The 18,684-nt window shown below is 40.3% G+C and overlaps 2 protein-coding genes and 1 long non-coding RNA gene across 3 annotated transcripts; 1 reads left to right on the top strand and 2 right to left on the bottom strand.

Annotated features, from left to right (window-relative positions):
• The first annotated feature begins 49 nt into the window (after positions 1 to 49).
• Positions 50 to 12,593, top strand: LOC139105528 (protein decapentaplegic). Its single transcript, XM_070661697.1, has 3 exons — positions 50 to 839; positions 4,905 to 5,296; positions 8,250 to 12,593. Exons 2-3 carry the CDS (start codon positions 4,936 to 4,938, stop codon positions 9,107 to 9,109), a joined length of 1,221 nt encoding a protein of 406 aa, XP_070517798.1. The 5' UTR covers positions 50 to 839; positions 4,905 to 4,935; the 3' UTR covers positions 9,110 to 12,593.
• Positions 11,630 to 15,690, bottom strand: LOC139105524 (protein fem-1 homolog B). The gene is made up of 10 exons (XM_070661687.1): positions 15,051 to 15,690; positions 14,289 to 14,466; positions 13,997 to 14,214; positions 13,563 to 13,903; positions 13,309 to 13,469; positions 12,917 to 13,221; positions 12,365 to 12,594; positions 12,172 to 12,288; positions 11,999 to 12,105; positions 11,630 to 11,908 (listed from the first exon to the last, which is right to left on the bottom strand). Exons 1-10 carry the CDS (start codon positions 15,198 to 15,200, stop codon positions 11,751 to 11,753), a joined length of 1,965 nt encoding a protein of 654 aa, XP_070517788.1. The 5' UTR covers positions 15,201 to 15,690; the 3' UTR covers positions 11,630 to 11,750.
• Positions 15,691 to 16,265: 575 nt separating this feature from the next.
• Positions 16,266 to 17,436, bottom strand: LOC139105532 (uncharacterized). Its single transcript, XR_011546211.1, has 2 exons — positions 17,179 to 17,436; positions 16,266 to 17,027 (listed from the first exon to the last, which is right to left on the bottom strand). It is a non-coding gene; the product is annotated as an uncharacterized lncRNA (long non-coding RNA).
• Between the last annotated feature and the right edge of the window lie 1,248 nt (positions 17,437 to 18,684).

Here is an 18,684-nt window from a genome sequence, read left to right as displayed (position 1 = left end):
TCGGAAAGTCCCGGTGATACGTGGATGTCCCAGCAGGTAAAAAACGGGCGGGAGAAGAAGAAGCTGGAGAAGACTCGCGTACCTGCGCATCGGCGTGGAACTCGGGGGAGCCGGATTCCGCGTGTTCTACGCGTAACATAAGTGCGGGCGTTCGCGCACGGGGACCTGTTGATAGGTCGGGCAGGTGTTCGAACAGTGGGACGAAGGTGGGCATCGTCCCCACTCCACCTTCTCCCTTCTTCGCGCCGCCACCGCCACCACTTGGCCTCCACTGACCGCCGCCGACGTCGCTACCGCCACCGCTGTTGAGGACACACACTTTCGGTTAACGCACGGCGAGTTATGACTGCCTGAAATTCGACGAGAGGATATCGCTGGCGCGCCGCTGGATGCTTCCGTCTTCGGTGTCGCGACGCCCTACACGGTGCCGTTGGAGAGAAACTCGTCGAAACTCTTCCGACGAGGAGCAACAACCGTTGCGAGCGCGGATTTTGAGTGAGAAGCGCGCGCGCGCGCGCGCAGGTGTCGTTTAAGTGATCGCGCGGGGGTGAGGAGGCGTCGCGTGCGCGAGGAACCGTCGGAGTCGTCGCCACCGCCGCTTCCTTCCTCGGATTCCTCTTTGGCCTCCTCCCTCATCTCTTCGTATCACCTGGACCGACCGACAGACATCGGCGGGACATCGGAGAGTGCTCTGCGTCTTGGTTTTTGCGTTGCGGACTGCGTACGTGAGTGGTGGTGCCACCCCAGGTGAGGTGAGGTGAGGTTACGCGTGGATGCAGTCATCGGGCCCCGACTTGACATGCCGTGGCTGCTCAAACTACGGACTCGCGATTAGTTAGGTGAGCAAAAATTCCTGTTTCTCTCTCTCTCTCTCTCTCTCTCTCTCTCTCTCTCTCTCTCTCTCTCCGTCCGCCTACATCTTTCGGTTTTCTCTCCTCGGCTGACTTTTTCCTTTTTTTTTCTTTTCTTTTTTTCTTGTCCGGCCGTCTCACTTCACTTCCATCTTTCTTTCTCTGGCTCCCGCGACGCGTTCGCGCGCGCGACCGCGAGATTCCTTCTTCTATTTCCTTTCTTTCCCATCTGCGTCCCACCGCTCTCCGACCCACTTCCTCCTCAGCGTCCCCGGGCCGTCGGCGCGCTCATTGTCGCCGTTCTACCTCGTCGCCCCAGTCTGGCCCGATTATTTTAGACGATGACGCGCCTCTACGTCGTATGCGGCTCGCACGCTTCGGAGCACCGCAAGCGACCTTATCCTTGTGTACTCCAGCGTGCCGCATTCCAGCGGCGACGCGCGCGCGCGCGCGCGCGAATGCAAATGCAAATCCGTCGCCTGGCCTGGCATCGCGATATTCATCTTTCAGGATCGAGTCAACGTGTGCGGAGAACGATACCGCGGTTGTTTACCGCGAATCCGCGAGTTTCCGTCGACCGGACAAGCTCGCCAGCGTGCCGGGAACGCGCGCGCGCGAAGAAATTCCTTTGAAATCGCCTCGCCGTCCATTAACGAACCGCGGAGTCGTTTGGGGGCCGCACGCCGAGCATGCGGGTGGTCCCCCGAAAACATCCGTAGACGTTCTCCCCCAGCCGCCAAGCCCACCCGAAGAGAGGACCTCGGGGGTCGGGCCTTCGTCCAGTCCATCTACTACCGCGGCGGTCGATGAAGGCCCCCCGGCCCCTTGCTGCAGCGCTGCGCTGTTTATCCGCCACGACGAGACACCTTTTGCTGTTGAGACGCGCGCCCGCGCCCGCGCCCCCGCCCGCGCCCGCGCCCGCGTTCGTGCTCCGCGCCCACCAGTGCACCGCAAGGAATGCAAGCGTGACGAGCCTTTTCCGCGCGAATGCGTCCATCGGTAAATTCATTGTCCTTGAAAAACAAGTTGGTCGCCGCGAGAGAGGCGTTCTCGAGGAAAGGATCGACAGATTACCTAATGCGCAACGAGAATCGTGTGGCTGACTCGCGCTCCCGGCCTCGCCAAGCCAAGCACGAGCCAAGCCAAGCCAAGCCATGCCGTGCCGTGCCCCGTGCCATGTTGCGCGGTTCCGTAAACGAGCCAGCGCGCGAGAGGCGACGGCGGCAGACAGCTTGGCTCTGGTCCCACCCCAACCTTTTCCGCCCCGTCTCTCTTGCAGGTTCGTGCTGCCAGGGCCGCACCGGAGATCCTCGTGGATAGACCTGATACGACAAGTCCTCCCGAGTGGTGTCCCAACCGCCATATTGTATCCCGCTGTTATCTATATCAAGCTCCAGCGAGGACACGCCATCAGAAGAGAAAACGCTCGAGATCAGCTCAAGATTGATATGCTACAAGTTTTAAATGCGACCCGCCGCGCTGCATACGATTATACGTACATATATGTAATAGGAAGAAAGATCTCTCTCGCGCTCATCTCCAGAAAAAAAGGTACTGCCGGAAAAGAGGTTTTATTAGACTTGATTATCGTGCGTGTAGCGTGGCCGCTAATAAGAACGCCGTGCGTGTGCAAACACCCGACGTTTCGCGCTCATTTTACAAAGCCATAAAGAGGAAAATATCGCATTCAATTACGAAAAGTGGTATTTTGCCAATAACGTATCTCCTTAATGCATATTCATTACGCGTTGTGATTCATTCCGTCTTGCGTTTTTCCGCACTTACAATTAATCTCGCGTCGTCAAACGCTTCTTTCGTTCGGGCAACTTTTTCTAGCCGGTTTGATACATAAAACTCATAATCGAAATGTCGCGTATCTTTGATTACTTTTTTCTCTGTAATATAATTATTTCATCTTGAATAATATTAGGAGGAATTCATGTTATACGTATAAAAGGTCGCTTTGCGCCGACGAGAGAGAGAGAGAGAGAGAGAGAGACTTATTTTTCTCTCTTACAATGTTGCAGAATTCCAGAAGCCTCCCCGTGACACGATAATCCGTTTTGACGTTGACCCTAACGATCTCAAGATTTTACCCTGAATGAAATCGAGAGGAGGGTAATCGGAGGGGGAGGCGAGCGGAGAGGAACTCAGCATCCACCGATAATGTTGCGAGCGTGGGCGCATATTTATTCCGCCTTTGAGAAATGCACGTGTGCGCGCGCTTAAAATCGCGGATAAAACCAGTTTTGTCCGGCTGACCGGCGAAACTCTACCGTTAATGCATGCGGCAAGTATGTCACGACGACGCAACATTGTTCGATCGATTCCAAAGTTATTCTCAAGTCGCCAATTGAATGAATATTGCGCGCCGTCTAGAGCGAGCGCAAACTTTTGTGAGCGCGAAGAATACGCCTATGGAATTGTAAATAACCGTTTGTATTTAAATGGAATAGCTCGGTTAAATTAATGAAAAAATTATCAGGCAGGTCGAGGATCAGCTTTTTCGTTTCAGCAAGTGGGATCCCTTAGGATCTCGCGCATTAATTTTCCGATATGAATTTATCGTGTTTCTCAGTTAATAAGTAGACGCTATATTATTATTCAATCCCGACTTGTCCATTCATCAAATCGTTCCGCGTGACATTTACACTCTACAAGCTATACTTGTTGTAAGACATTCGCATGCACGGTCGTATACGCCTTTTTTTTTTTTTTTTTTTGCGCTCGTATTGTTGCTAATAATAGAGCAAATTAAACTGCAAAACACAAACTAGGTATCAAGTTATTAAATCTAGCAAAAAGTAATCGTGCTCGTGTACCTGGGCATGTAGTTTCAATTAAATAGCTTAATCAGCGGTAAAAGGTGAATGTATCTCGGATAATTATGATAATGTACGACAAGAAATTCGCAGGGTCGTGAATCTTACTAATTTTAATGCGTTCCGCGAGGCCTCGAGGGTATTTTCGAATCACCGGGTATAAGATCGAAAAAAAAAAAAAAAAATCTGCTCGAGAGTAAGAGAAAGCGATTACTTTGATAGAGTCTGATTCGACGAATCCCTCCACGTTCATCGACAGGCCCAGGAACCGATGGCCAATCGGATCGGCTCCTTCTGGGCCTGTTCTTCCTCCGCTTTAATGCTGACTCAGGGAGTGATTACGCGACTTTGCCGAGTAAAATTTTTGATAGTCTTCGCTGTACTTCGGGAGATCTCATAAAGCTAGATTAAGTCAAATAAACTTTGCATCGTGCTCCTTTTTCACGCGTTAAACCTTGATGGAAATGACTACGAGATTAGTCGACTTTATTAGCTCAGCGCTTCGTGACTCTCCAAAATATATATCATACTTTAAGGATGCTAAAATTTCGTCTCGCGTAAAAGTGTATAATTTTTATTATACCTCTCAACGTCTCAGTTTTGCCCCATGCCGTTTTCTTTGCAAACTTTTCGCGCATTGAAACAAGAAAGAGAAATATCTAGAAATTTTCCACGAAACTGAAAGGAAGTAAGTCAAGCCTATTTTCGAGCAACCAAAATAGTTGATTTGGAGGCTGCACTTTGTTGAGTCATCGGTTTCGTATTGGCTATTCAATGCAACCAATTGCCGTTGGGTTTATAATTTATCTCCGAGGAAAGGTTCTTTCATCCCTTCTCCAAATTCCTTAGACCATAGTGCATTCCCTAATGAACATCTCAGTCCTGCTGTCGTTCCGTTAGGTGCCTGTTCTAATATCTATCTTCCGTGACCCTTTGGCTCTGGACCAAGTAGGTAAAAGATATTCCGCCATAATTTGCCATTGGATCGATCGTAAGAATATTCATTTCTTTCTATTGACTCCAGAGATCCTCAACCCCCGCTATTAAAATGATTATCAATTTAATTATGCGATTGTCTTATTTCAATTTCAGTTTGCATTGAATTTTCAAGACCTGTCGGTTGGCGCGCAGTTTTTTTTTTTTTAAGACAATTGTATACAATCCAGATCAACTATGTTTTCTATGTGAGATAATTTGCTAGGTATCCGACAACTTCTTTTCATGTTTTCAGGGAGGTAACGTAAGTGAGTGACGACGTCACGATGTGCATGTTGCCGCCGCTGGGGTTAGTGCTCGTGGCAGCAGTCACGCTGCTGGCAAGTGCGAATGCTAACGTGGAGACGCGCCTACACATTGACTCGGACCTGGAGACGTCGTCGCCGACCTTATCGTCGTCGTATCGTTTTGGAACGAAAGACCGCGACCAGGTGATAGCCGGAATGGAAGCCAGCCTGCTCTCCCTCTTGGGCTTTACGAAGAGACCGAGGCCGCAAGGTCAAGCCTACATCCCGAACTCGCTCAGGGAGCTTCACGCCCGTCAGCACACCATCGGCATCGCGGATATTGCGAAGCCGGGAATTCACGCTCGATCGGCCAACACCGTTCGTTCATTCCCACACATCGGTAAGTCTTATTTCATACTAATATTCTTATTTAATGGAAAAAAAAAAAGAAAAAAAGCATTGGAGAGCAGGACGAGTATCACCGCAGCGCGTGGGGTCATACGTCAATGTAGAGTGCTACAAGTTTGCTTGATAATTTCAGGTTCGAATGAAATTTTCGGCAAACTGTTATTTAGTAGAGGCGTCGATGGGGGAGAAATGATAATTATCATCGTTGCTTGGCAAAAAGTTTTAAAGAAATCGGAATCTTTACCGTGCACTCGCGAATATGTGAATCATTATTGAACGATGGTAAGAACTACTAGCGAGTTGGAATTTGCAATTCGAAAACAGGTTGGCAACTCTTTCGACTCTCAGTGAAAGTGCAGTAGCAAATGGAATGTAATATGCGCCCGTTATCAATCGTCATTCCTTCGACGTTGTCGACAACCATGAATGACAAATTTTCAAACTGCAGGGCTCAATAATTCAATATAACGTGTCTTACACACACACGCACGCACACGCACACGCACATGTCGGCATTGCTCGTCTTTTAGATAATGTCGTGCAATTTTGCAAAACAGATTCAGATTCGCTTTTGTAACGGTAACTTTAATTTGCAGCACATCAACGGATATTTCTTTTCCTTTTCGTCTCAGTTACATGAATTTTTTTAGTCACGCGCATAATTTCGGGAAGGCATTATTCCATAAATTACAGATTTACATCAAGTAAGTATAACCGGCGTAATTAATCTAATTGACGTAATTGTCTACATTAAGCTTTTTTTCCAAGTTGCTGCTTTGAACTTTAAATCTTTACATCTAAAGAGTTTTTAATTGTTTTCAAGGCCATATTTTAGTAAATTATTACTATTAATGTTTTTTTTTTTCCTTCTTATTAAATTCAAATTAAAAATTTCCTATAGCTTTACAAAGTTTGATTATTATATTTTTTACCAGAAAAGAATCGGTAAAATAAATATTTGTAAAGAAATATCGTTATCGTTGCAAAGAGATTAGATTTGGATTGATTTAGTTTTAAATACTCTATTCTACGAGTTTAGGGATGCCTACGAATGTAATGTAATGTAATGTAATGTAATGTAATGTAATACGTTGCGTCCGCGCGGCTCGCCTTTTGCGTGAAAAGGAGAGGAATGGCATTCAAACGATTTTATGGCTGTCCAACCGACAAAGGGCTTTTCGACCACGATAATTGCCGGGAACGTGCCGTCGTGGGTTCCGCACTTGAGTGTGTCCTGCAAAGTGCCCCGGCAACAAAAGAAAAAGGGAATCGTGCTCTATTCTTCCGAGTGTATTATCGCTTGATGATGAGACCGCATCGGAATCCCGAAGGGATCTGTCTCGGGGGTCTTTCGCTTTTAGGAGGTCTAGCTAGCTTCCGTACCAATGATTCACATCCGGACATAGGCTTAGGTAGATCGATTGAAACTTTTTGTCCCGGACAGACCGTTTTGAAACAACCTTTTCGAAGCTAAACTTGATTGAATAGGAGAGGCGATGATATAATGAAGGAGAAAGTGCCGAGAGCAATTAAGGAAGATACAGCAATGGAAAGCAACGTGCATGGGTATATATATTGCTAGAAACTCGTCCCGACAGATTATTTTAAAAGACAGATATCCGCCACGAGCCCTGAGGGAGAGGGCTAATTCTTTTTCTTTATCGTCAGATATTTTTATGCAGATGATCTCGTCGGTGGCTTTCGTCAAGATTGTATACTATTTTCATTCTCTGAATTAATATATAATATATCAAGTATTTCGCGCGTCAAGAATTCCATGTAGGTACTCGTGCTATTTTGTTCGTTATAAAAATTTGCAAGTAAAATTCGATGACACTTGAAGCGATATAGGCATGTATATCCTGGAAAAAACGCTTATATTATATTTTGTTTACAAACGACATCATTTCAATTCCTCAAAGATTACGTGGTACATACGTGATGATTAATAAATTCAAGATCATATCTTCAAGTATTAAAGATATTTAATTATAAAGATAATTAAACGATATGTAGATTTAAAAAAAATACATATCTGGAAAAGAAAAAAAAGAAAAAAAAAAACAGTTTTTTATATTTGTTCATATTATTCATAAAACCAGGAATAGATGTTTAAATTTTGATGCAACAAAGTATTATGGTGCTTTTAATAATTTCAACTATTAAAGTCATATAAATATGTATAATAATATAATGTCAAGTAATTTTCATCTATTTCTCGTCACTGTGTTTTATTCTATAAAATTATTGTCAGTTTGGTCAAAGAGTGGAAAAAATTTGTACAAAATTATAACAAAAGGCTCTTTGATATTTCTTTGCTTCAAGAGAAATTGCTAGATTCTGCGTATGCAACATGTTGACCGGCGCCGAGCATTCGCGCGCGCGCGCGCGTGTTACGTCTGGATTCAGCAATGGCTTACGAAATTTACATATGCATTACAAATATTACAACTGCGTCTATATGCTGCATTCACTGTTTCCGAGGAACAACTGCGTCATACGTTGAACGTTATTAGCTATTTTCGTAGAAGCAAAACCTGAAATTATTATTACATGTGTGGACTTGGTGCGTCGTAAAATAATCTGCCCAAGTCACGTAAACGGTAAACGGAAAATTATTCCGGCGGCACTCCTTATTGATACAACTGATGTAAGATAAATAAGCACATTGGATAAATTCGTCGACACGGTCAACAGGAAATCATCTCTGAATTTTTAAATAGCCCGTCTACACAATCCATGGTTTATTTTTAATCCACTTACGATCTATGAGATGAGATAACAGTCTTGTATTAAACGTTTAAAAGTAAACGTTTCATGGTAAACGAAAAACCGTAGGTAGTCGGGATTATGATTTTTCCATCTGATAATTTGTGAGTTTTAAAACACCAACGTCTGCATTATTTAATCTTTAAAATTAATCTACCTGTTATTTTCTTTTTCAGAGAGCGATCTGGATCACAAGTTCCGATCTCCAAACCGTTTCCGGTTGTCCTTCGACCTAAGCAAGGTACCTAACAGCGAGACGTTGCAAGCGGCAGAGTTGAGTTTAACGCGCGTTGCAGTTTCCGACATTGAGGAGGATATTCATAATAAGCGCGGCCGGGTGCTGGTGTACGACATAATACGGCCCGGGGTGAAGGGTCGCAGTAAGCCTATATTACGGCTGATCGACAGCAAGGTGATCGACGCGACGAATAACGCCACGATCAATCTGGACGTGCATCCAGCCGTGGTAAGGTGGATAGAGAATCATGAGAATAATCATGGGCTGCTGGTGCACGTGACTGGCGCGCTCGTCCATACGCGAGAACATGTGCGGTTCAGACGGGCCGCCGATGAGCACAAGGATGCGTGGGTGGTAAGCCGGCCGATGCTCTACACGTACACAAATGATGGTCATCACGAGATGGCATCCGCGGAACGGATAATGGACCGGCGGGCTAGGCGAGCCGCCCTAAGGAAGAACCAACGGCGGAAGGACGGCCGCGAGAATTGCCGGCGGCATCCACTCTACGTCGACTTTGCGGACGTCGGCTGGAACGATTGGATCGTCGCGCCGCCCGGATACGACGCCTTCTACTGCCACGGTGATTGCCCGTTTCCTCTGGCGGACCATCTCAACTCAACGAATCACGCAATTGTGCAGACTCTCGTTTATTCAACCAAGCCGAGCATGGTGCCGAAGGCGTGTTGCGTGCCAACAGCACTAAGCTCAATATCGATGCTTTATCTAGATGAAGAGAATAAGGTAGTACTAAAGAACTATCAGGACATGGCGGTCCTCGGATGTGGTTGTCGCTGATCTAATTTTTCCTCACACACCTTACGATATCTATATATTTACTCATTTTAATATACGCAAAATAAGAACGCATTTTCCACTTGTTTTTTTTATGCCATCACGTAGTCACGTGGCAACTGTGAGTAATAGCGGGAAGTAATATGAAGAAAAAAAAATGCTAGAAAACTTCAAAACAAGTCAATTGACTTAAAACGAAGGAAGTAGACTGCGAACGATTCGCTGTATGATTAAAATACCACTCGTTTATTGATTCTCGATAAATTTGTTCTAAATAGGGGCCTTACACTCGTGTACGTAGCCTTTGACTCCAATCAGAGATGTAACGATTGACGTAGCTCTTAATATCACAGTGGTTCCCTTCTTCTCTCTTTCTCAAGTTTTCACTTTTCTCGAGTAGAATTGTTCAATTCAATTTTCGTTGGAACCTACTTTTCCCTTTATTGTAAAATTTTTCCATTACCTATATCATTATGTGGAAAATGTACAATATGAAAAGAAAAAAAAAAAAAAAAAAGAGAGAGAGAAAATTATGCAATTTATAAGAATGCGATTGTTTCAAAATAGAAAATTCTACTGTGATTAGCGGAATTAGCTCGGCGCGATGATGGTTGTTAACACGATTTAACAAATGCGAGTTGCAACGGAGCCGAGCGACAATTGCAATAGTTACTAGATTACTGTCAAAGTTAATTGAGAACACGATGATAAGAATAGTTATTCGGTTTACAAGCAACTGAAAACACGACAGAATGGATAATAATTCTGATTTGAGAAAGTGATGACCGAGTACAATTTTGTGGATCAAGAATTATCAAATATATCATTTGTATTTTCTTAATGCGATGCAGAAAACTTTGAACACACGAATGAGAAGAGTGTACAAATATCTTCTCTCGTGTATAATTTTATTGCATTTTTCATTCTTCATCAGCAATTTGTTTTGCACGTTTTGCAAAGTGTCTACTACGGCATCCTGATGTACATCTTGCTCTAATCAATTCTGCTCTAATCACATTTGAGCTTTTATTTAATTGTATCAATATATTATCCACATCAGGGAATAAAGCATTACTTTATTATGAAAGATGTAGATTACGTATCATACTATTCGGGCGAAGAAAGATTTCCCAATGTAGCATTTAATTCAATACATGAATAGAATTTGCGAGATACATCTCATGTATTGTATTATTATTGTTACATCATCAATGTACTTGAATGATCTAAGAAAAATACTTTGAAGAAAAGCCTGTCGTTAATCAAGTGGTCTTCTTCAAACGTTTATCTTTTTGAAACGATTCGATTTCTATTTGCTTCAAACACGTTTGGCGTTTCATCTATGAGAACTTTAATCCGTTGTGCCTTCATAATGTATGAGCTTTCCAAGCGCGCAAATAATGAATTTTAATATATATATATCTCTAGCGAGGCAAATCGCGCCGTGATAAAAATATGTACAAGCGAGATGTATAAGTTTTTTACGTAATTGTGTAATCACAAACTCAATGATGCATTAGAGATTTCGATTAGATTTCTTGAGATAAACAGGGTGTGTATGTGCGATACAAGTATAAAGGTTTTATGATGTCGGCAAATATTGTGCATTACTGCAACATATCGCACTGCGGGAGACATTATAACACTTGAGCGAGTGAGCAATGAAATCACGTGTCGGAAATACACAATTGACTAATGGTAATTTTAGCGATGTAGAAATGCCTCTTTTACACGCGATCAAATATCAACCAAGGCAACGTTGACAGTTATTTTTGTCCTAGAAATGGCGTTTATTGTGTAAATGCGTATCTCTCTGCAGTCGTTGAATCACATTAACATTTCCGCAATGTTATGTCATAATGTTTTAAAAAGAACTAAAGGGACAAGGCAGCAAATTAGATACGTAAATCGGCATATCCGGTTGCGTGCTAACACGGAGTCATGGAAAGAGAGTATGCATTTCATCTTTTCAGATGCGAGTGAATACGTGTCTACGCAAATCCTGTCGCCGCGAATAGATTGTACCTGCCTAAGGATTACTCTATTTATTTTTTTATTTTATTTTATTTTTTTTTTTTTTTTTTTTTTTTTGCCAAAAGATTTTGAACACGTGTATATTTGTACAGAAGTGTTATTAATAAGCGAGCACCATTGTAAAATGTGTAATATAGATAAGATGAACAAGTCTGTGTAAACATTGTAAATAATATATTGTAAAGTATCTGTGTGTATGTATATTCTTTATATATACATATATATATATATATATATATATATATATATTTTTTTTTTTTTCATTAATTTCTTAGTTTCACGTTGTATACAGCATAGAGTGCGTGTGTAAATATTAAATTTAAATAAATTTAATATGGCAATAACGAAACTGTGTGTGTGTGTGTGTGTGTGTGTGTGTGTGTGTGTGTGTGTGTGTGTGCATCTCCATTTTGTGTATCATATACTTTTTTGATTATATACTTTTAAATTTTGATTTTGTATAGAATATATATCAAATGTAATATGCAGAATTTTTAATTATTCGTATATTTAACATATTTTTTCTTATAAAAAAAATTAATAATAAAATATGTCAAGTACTACATTGTATAAGAAAATTTCGATTTTTCGTGGCAATGTTAAAGACTTGTCAACTCTGATTAAGGCCAGGTCCATGAAGTTCTATAAAGCTTTCAAGTGACAGAGGGACATTACCACGATAAGGTAGATTATAAGTCTTAATTACTTTGGCTGCTATACACGTTAGAGATAGTTTAGTCTGAGTACGTAATATTATTTTGGCTAGACCTGAAATAGAAATTGAATATTAGCCAAATAATTCGCTTGAAAACGCAGGACAAAAAATACGCAAATTGGTAATGTGATTTGTAGACTTGCCTGTGGTAACTGCATCGTACGGTGTATGTCCTGTATTATTTACAGTATCCATATGCGCTCCAGCTTCTATGAGATCTACTATTATTGAATGTAAAGTCGCAAAATCACTAGACAAAAACAAATTTTTTATTTATTAAATCCAGATAATATTTTAAGCAATATTAGTCGCATACCTGATTGCTTTATTGTAACCAACGATAATATGAAGCGGTGTATTTCTTTCGTTATCCATTGCATTAACATCAACACCGCAACGAATTAATAATCGCGCTGTAGCTGCACATGGAAATCTGAAGACCAAAGAAAATAATTTGTTTAATGCGATTCTGATTCCTAATATTATTTTGATGTTGAATTTTAACATACTTGCACACATCATTAGTATGAAAATCGTCGACGGGAGTTTTGGCATTTACAGCAAGATGTAACAGAGTCTGCCCGTCTTTCAAGCATAGCTGTAACGCGCATAATTTATGCACCAAATGATGTGCCTGTGTTAAATCCGATTCGTCACATCTGTTTTCATTAACCGTCATAAGTTTTGTCAAAATCGTTAGAATATATAGAGTCGTTGTAATATTCGATTCCATTTCTTCCTATGCAGACATTTCTAAATATGTAGAGATGTTTTTTTTTCTTTATTGTAATAACACAATATACAATCGCATGCATTATTATTCATTATGTCAGCACATTCATATAAATGCTTTAAGATTTGTGACTCGTCAATTCACTTTGTTTTCTTTTTTTCCACTGGCATAAACAGGCAAACTGTGTATCATTAACTACGAAAGTGAAAAAACTGCGTTCCTTAAACATTACAAACATATTGAATGTAAGCACATTAAACGCTATTAATGCATGCGATTGCAGTGTGAGAAATAATGTGTAGATCAAAGTCCGTTTTATTAAACTTACAATACATTGATCGATATCATCCTTGGAATCTGGATTCTGAATTTTGGCCTTGTTCCTATTCAACTCTGTTACACTTGCTTCCAAAACATTTATTACTTGAGAAATATCTAGATCAACGCCCACGTGTATCATTTGCGAGAAGACTTGCGCAAATCGAAGGAGATCTGTCACTATGGATATATCGTTGAGTTGTCTCAGTTTTAAGGCGTGCAGCCACAAATCTATGCCTCTGTCAAATCTGGCGTTATCCGCAAATATAGCGCCTCTGAATACTATAGGATGTGGCAGTTCTGGATTATGGCGGCCTGATGAGCAAAGAGTAACTTTATTGTAAAAAAAAAAAAAAAGTTATAAAGCTGTTTTATAAGAAAAAAAATTAGACATGTATCTACCTAATATTCTTTCTCGAATAGCGAGTGATTCCATATGTATGGCATTTGGATTATCTTTGATACTTTCTAATTTTTCTAACGTTTCACACTCTTTCCAGTTCTCATACGCCTTCACAGTCAAACCTAATTGCTTACGTACAATATTATCAGTATCACTATACCTAAGATGTGAAAAAAATATGTAATGTAATGTCATATAAAAATAGCAATTTGATAGGAACAAAATTTGAATGAAAAGTATTGCATTTTTTTACCTTAATTCCATTGCCTTATATAGATACATGTACGCTTTAGTTAAACAGTAATTATCCTTATCGTTAGCATAAGATGCTCCGAGTAATTCGTAAGCGTCTATTATTTCTTCTTTTGTCACTTCGCTTCTCTGCACTAGATATTCAACGACTTCTGCACGCGTCCGCTCGGCAGCCGTTATTAGAGGTGTCATGCCGCTTACGTTCTTAGTCATTTGCGCCCCATATTTCAGTAATTCTGACACAACAGAACAATGTCCAGATTCGGCAGCAAAATGTAACGCTGTTGCCCCGCAATAAGCTTTTTTATTTGGATCTGCCGCTTTGTCTAATAGAAAATTTACCTAAATCACAGTATAAAACACTTCTTTAAGACAAATTATTCAATAAATGCGCATAAAGCGTATTGAAATTTTTATTATAACTCGAATACTCACGATATCAAGATGTCCTTTGTAGGATGCTATCATAAGACAAGTGTTATTGAAAACATTGGGAATATTTATATCCGCTTGATGATTGATCAAATATTTGACTATGTCCAAACGTCCGTTAAAACATGCCGCTCGAAGCGGAGTGGAGTTGGTTTTTGTTGGATGATTGACATTTGCTCCCGCCTTGACGAGAGTTTTAAGAACGTTCAAATGTCCCGCACCTAAAATCAACACATATTAAATTAATAATGCTGCAAAACTATTGAGACATCCTATTTTAATATTAGCTTTTTACCTGCAGCAGCCCAAAGTGCACTGGCCCCTTCAATAACATATCCATTGAATTTTACTGTTCCTTCTTGCTCTAAATCAGGCTTGAACTTGTCAAGCAGCATTCTGACCACTTTATTGTGTCCATAACGTGCAGCAACTATTAAAGGTGTACACCTCTGTCCATCATCTTCTAAAACAATCTAAAATATTAATGCAAATATTACAAACATTCACAAATTGTACGTTGCAAATCTTTAACAATTGTAGTATTTATTCCACAACCTCAATAATTATTAAAAAATTACATTTACAGTGTAATTAAATTTTTACATAATACTGAAAAAATTATATAAAATTACAAATTTATTAATATTAAATTTTACACTAAATAACATAGTTTAATATCTTTGAGAAATTCTTTGTTCTCTATACAGACTTTTTTTTTTTTTTTTTTTTAACAATTTAGGAATATTTTTAATTACATGATTGCAGAAAATAAACAATATTTATATTTACAAAATGATTTCAAGTCATCTATTACTCCTCTTTTCAAAAAGCAATATAAACAGTAGCGGCAAGGAAAGTAACAAATTAGCTTACATAAAACGCTTATCGCAACTGCAAATTCGTAAAGATAATAGGCAAAATCAACAGCTGCATGACGCTTATCGATCGTTTGAACGAACAAACGAACAAACGAACGAACAAACAATAGATCGACAATGCGATAGCAGAATGATTGAAAAGGCGGCCGTAAAACGTGACGCAACAATAAGTGCTTCACCTGGTTAATCAAGTCAATCGGGCAGTCGGCGTCGGACTTGTCGTTCAGCAGAGAATAAAGCGCGATCGCCATCCCGTCCCTGGCCAGATAATAAATCCGCTTGACCAGCGACTGCTGGGGCTCGTCGATCACCTCACAAGCGGTGTCCATCCTCGCCACGGCTTCGCTCCGTCTCTGCGAAGCGTAGGCAGCGAACAATGTGTCTGAAAGGAAGAGTCAGCTGAGACCACCCAGAGACGTGGTAACCTCAAAACTCATACTCCTAGCTGGCCGTCGTCAGCGCGCGGAAAATACATCGCGCGCCGTCGCTGCTACCGATCATCTATTTTGGGACCGCGGTGCGCGCAAAAATACAAGCGACTCTGAATGCAAAAATAAACCGCGACAAAGCGCTTTTTGCGCGGCGCCACGAGGTCTTTTATCGCTACGACGCGGACCCGACGTCAATGTCGTCGGACGCGAGGCTGCGCCGAACGCCGAGCGGCCACGAGGTCTTCGTTCGGAGACGCAGCTCGTAGAGTTCATCCAGGTACAAACATATATCGTCGCGATAGAACGTTGTTTACGCAAGGAAACTCGCCCCGTCACTCCGCGCGCCGACGAATCCGACCGCATACTACGTTACGCGACGAACCGCGAGATCCGACGACGGCGTGAGATCCTTTGCGAATACTACCGCGCGACCAGGTTCTGCGAACTGACAAATTGCAGCGGCGGCCGGAAACTCGCGCGCGATAAAAAGAAAAAATTTCATTTTTCGCAACATGGGGTATTCGATAATTTAATTTTGTATTTAATTAAATATCAAGGACGGTCATGACCAGATTTGTAAATTATCTTGGGTAATTCTTAATCAGATTTGAAAATAATCTCCGATAGAAGAAAAAGAGAAACCCGGCTGAGCGATACCGCATTTCATATACTATTATGTATGATATGATATATACCGGCTCGCTGCGTGACTCGCAAAATTTCACCCCGCAAGGAACAAAGACGACGAAGAGGATGGAGTCTCACGAAAATATATCTTTCGCAGAATTATCGACGATATAGTCTAAACTTTGCTTTACGAGCACTCATTAGTATGCTAGCACTCGAATCAAAAACTTCCAGACTTAAAAATTTATTAAAACATTTTTTTAATTGGTAGAAATTTTTTTAATCGACGCGATAAATTAAATTAATTACAATCACGTTAAAAAAATGAACTCTTACTGTGTTTTCAGACATTAAGATTATACATTAATTTTTATTGTACAATTTTTATCTTTATATGCATAATACTTCTATAATACTTCTGTAGTTATAATTGTTATTTTGTATGTCACATCACACGTAGATGCTTGTAAACGCTTTGATAATTATTCTTTTACATGTATATCTAACATTAATAAATTGTTAATTTTTACAAAAACTCTTAATAAGTAACTATAAATATATGTATTTACTAGATATAACTATAAATAATATTTCTCCAAGTCATACATTTATTATAAAAAGTTACGTCTTTCTTTTTTACTCATCTGTATTATATATGTATATCTCGCACTCTTCTTTCGAATAAGATAGTAAAAAATTATTAGATATGAGCGACTGACTGTCACGAGACTCAGAGATAGCTTAAGATAATATCATTAAATATGACGAGGTCACGAAAAGCAAAGAAGTCTAAAAAGCACAAAAGAAGAGATAAAAAATAGGAGCGACGAAAAGATAAAGGGGATAAAGTATTAAGGCATTCTGAGCCCTTTGATAGAAGAAAATCCAAAAAGTATAGATTTCGGTCCTCCAGTAGACGATAATCTAAATAAACCTGTAATAATTAGTTTTTTTTGCATCTTGATGCTCTGTGCTGGTAGCAGTATTTTATACTATGAACTCTCTGAAGTGAGGATGACTCTTGGCTCTTGAACAACTGCTCTACTGGTTTCATCTTCAAGATTACATGTTAAAAAACTGGTGTGCACGCCGGCAGTTCTGGAAATTAAATACAAAATTAATAACAGTCATTTATAAATGTGTAATTGACATATTTCAAATTAAAAGTGTCATATTGAACAAAAACTTAATTTAATTTATTAGTTAAATGTAGAAATATATTTATAATCATAGTGTGCTTCGCCCTTACCTTTTCTTACTGTTTCAAGTATTAATAAGTTGTATTTCATCTTGGTGCTCTGTCGTCGTCACAGATTTTTATTTCGTCATCTCTGTGGAGTAATATCGGAATAAAATGTGATAAAAATTTTCCCGGTAATTCGGTTTACCGTCGCCACAAATACATCGAGAAAGGTTAGAAAGATCAATGTATTTGCGGCGACGGTAGCGTCAAGAACGTGTGGTAAACGGAATTTTTCGGAACTACCAAAATCGATGACGACATATATATATCAGCATCGATTTTGATAGTTCCGAAAATATCTGTCTACCAAATGCTCTCGGCGCTACCGTCGCCGAAAATACATCAATCTTTCAGCACTGCACAGAGGGGGATCACACGGCCCCTTCTGGGTGGAGGAAATTCTGTCAACGATGGAACCCGAGATATTGAGACTGTTAGCGATATTCTTAACAATAATTAGAATTAAAATCTAAACTACGACATAGGTAATAGACAGCACAGATCTCTCCACAAGGAGAAATAACACAGTGCGCAATCAATGGTTTGAGCGGAACGGACGAAACCGTAATAAATAATCTTAAATATTGTACACTTTTACTAAACTTACTTGTAAATATTGTTCAGTGCAGCGGCACCTTGTAATTTAAACCCCGATACATTGTATTAGATTAAGGTAACGATTTACCAATGTGAATTTAGGCGTTAACAAATTAATAACTCACGACAGGGTCAGTTACGGCCATTCACATATGTTGATTAATAATGTGTGATTCCAGATTTTACAAGGCAGTGAATAGCTTACCTGGTTGGAAAACCAACGTACATAAGCAGCTTGATTTAAAAGCTAATTGTTAAACTAAAGATAAGACAGAACAAGACCGGATAGGTTGTCCACGGCTGTGATCAAGACTTAGTCTGGAAAAGTTAAATTCATGGAGAAGTATTCTCCACATGTAACGAAGGTAATGATTGTAATATACCGCGATAAATGTAAAAGCGCAATGACGTAAGGAGTGCTGGAACAAACGAGTAAGAGTGATCCATAAATGTGAAATTAGTCAAAAATCACTTAGGCTAATTGGGACGGTAATATAAAGTAGAAAAATGAAAGCAAATTTAAAACACGCGGGATGGCTGGGCCACGTGACTCCCACCACCGGTAGAACGGTTGCGAACATTGAGTGCTGCACTGCGTGCGTGATCTGCTAGACGAACCACTCCACATGAGTGGAAACGTAGTTGAACCGTCAAAACAATCGTGCGACTGTCAAAGTAGGTTTCACAATAGTATTGTAAAATATTGTAACTATACTCGGGGGCGAAATAGGTTAACCCTAGGCCCATTGTACATTTTACTTTAATAAAAAAAAAAAAAAAAAAAAAAAAAACATCAATCTTTCTAACCTTTATCGATGTATTTTAAAATTAATAAACTAATTAAAATTAAACGTAAGCACTCTACTAGACTCAATAAAACCGAATTAGGGTCAAAAAAATAAACTTAAAACCTTC

Source organism: Cardiocondyla obscurior, linkage group LG09, assembly GCF_019399895.1.
Source record: "Cardiocondyla obscurior isolate alpha-2009 linkage group LG09, Cobs3.1, whole genome shotgun sequence".
Lineage (NCBI taxonomy): Eukaryota > Metazoa > Arthropoda > Insecta > Hymenoptera > Formicidae > Cardiocondyla > Cardiocondyla obscurior.
The sequence above is the reverse complement of the archived record's forward strand: the minus strand, read 5'-3'. Positions and strand labels throughout refer to the sequence as shown.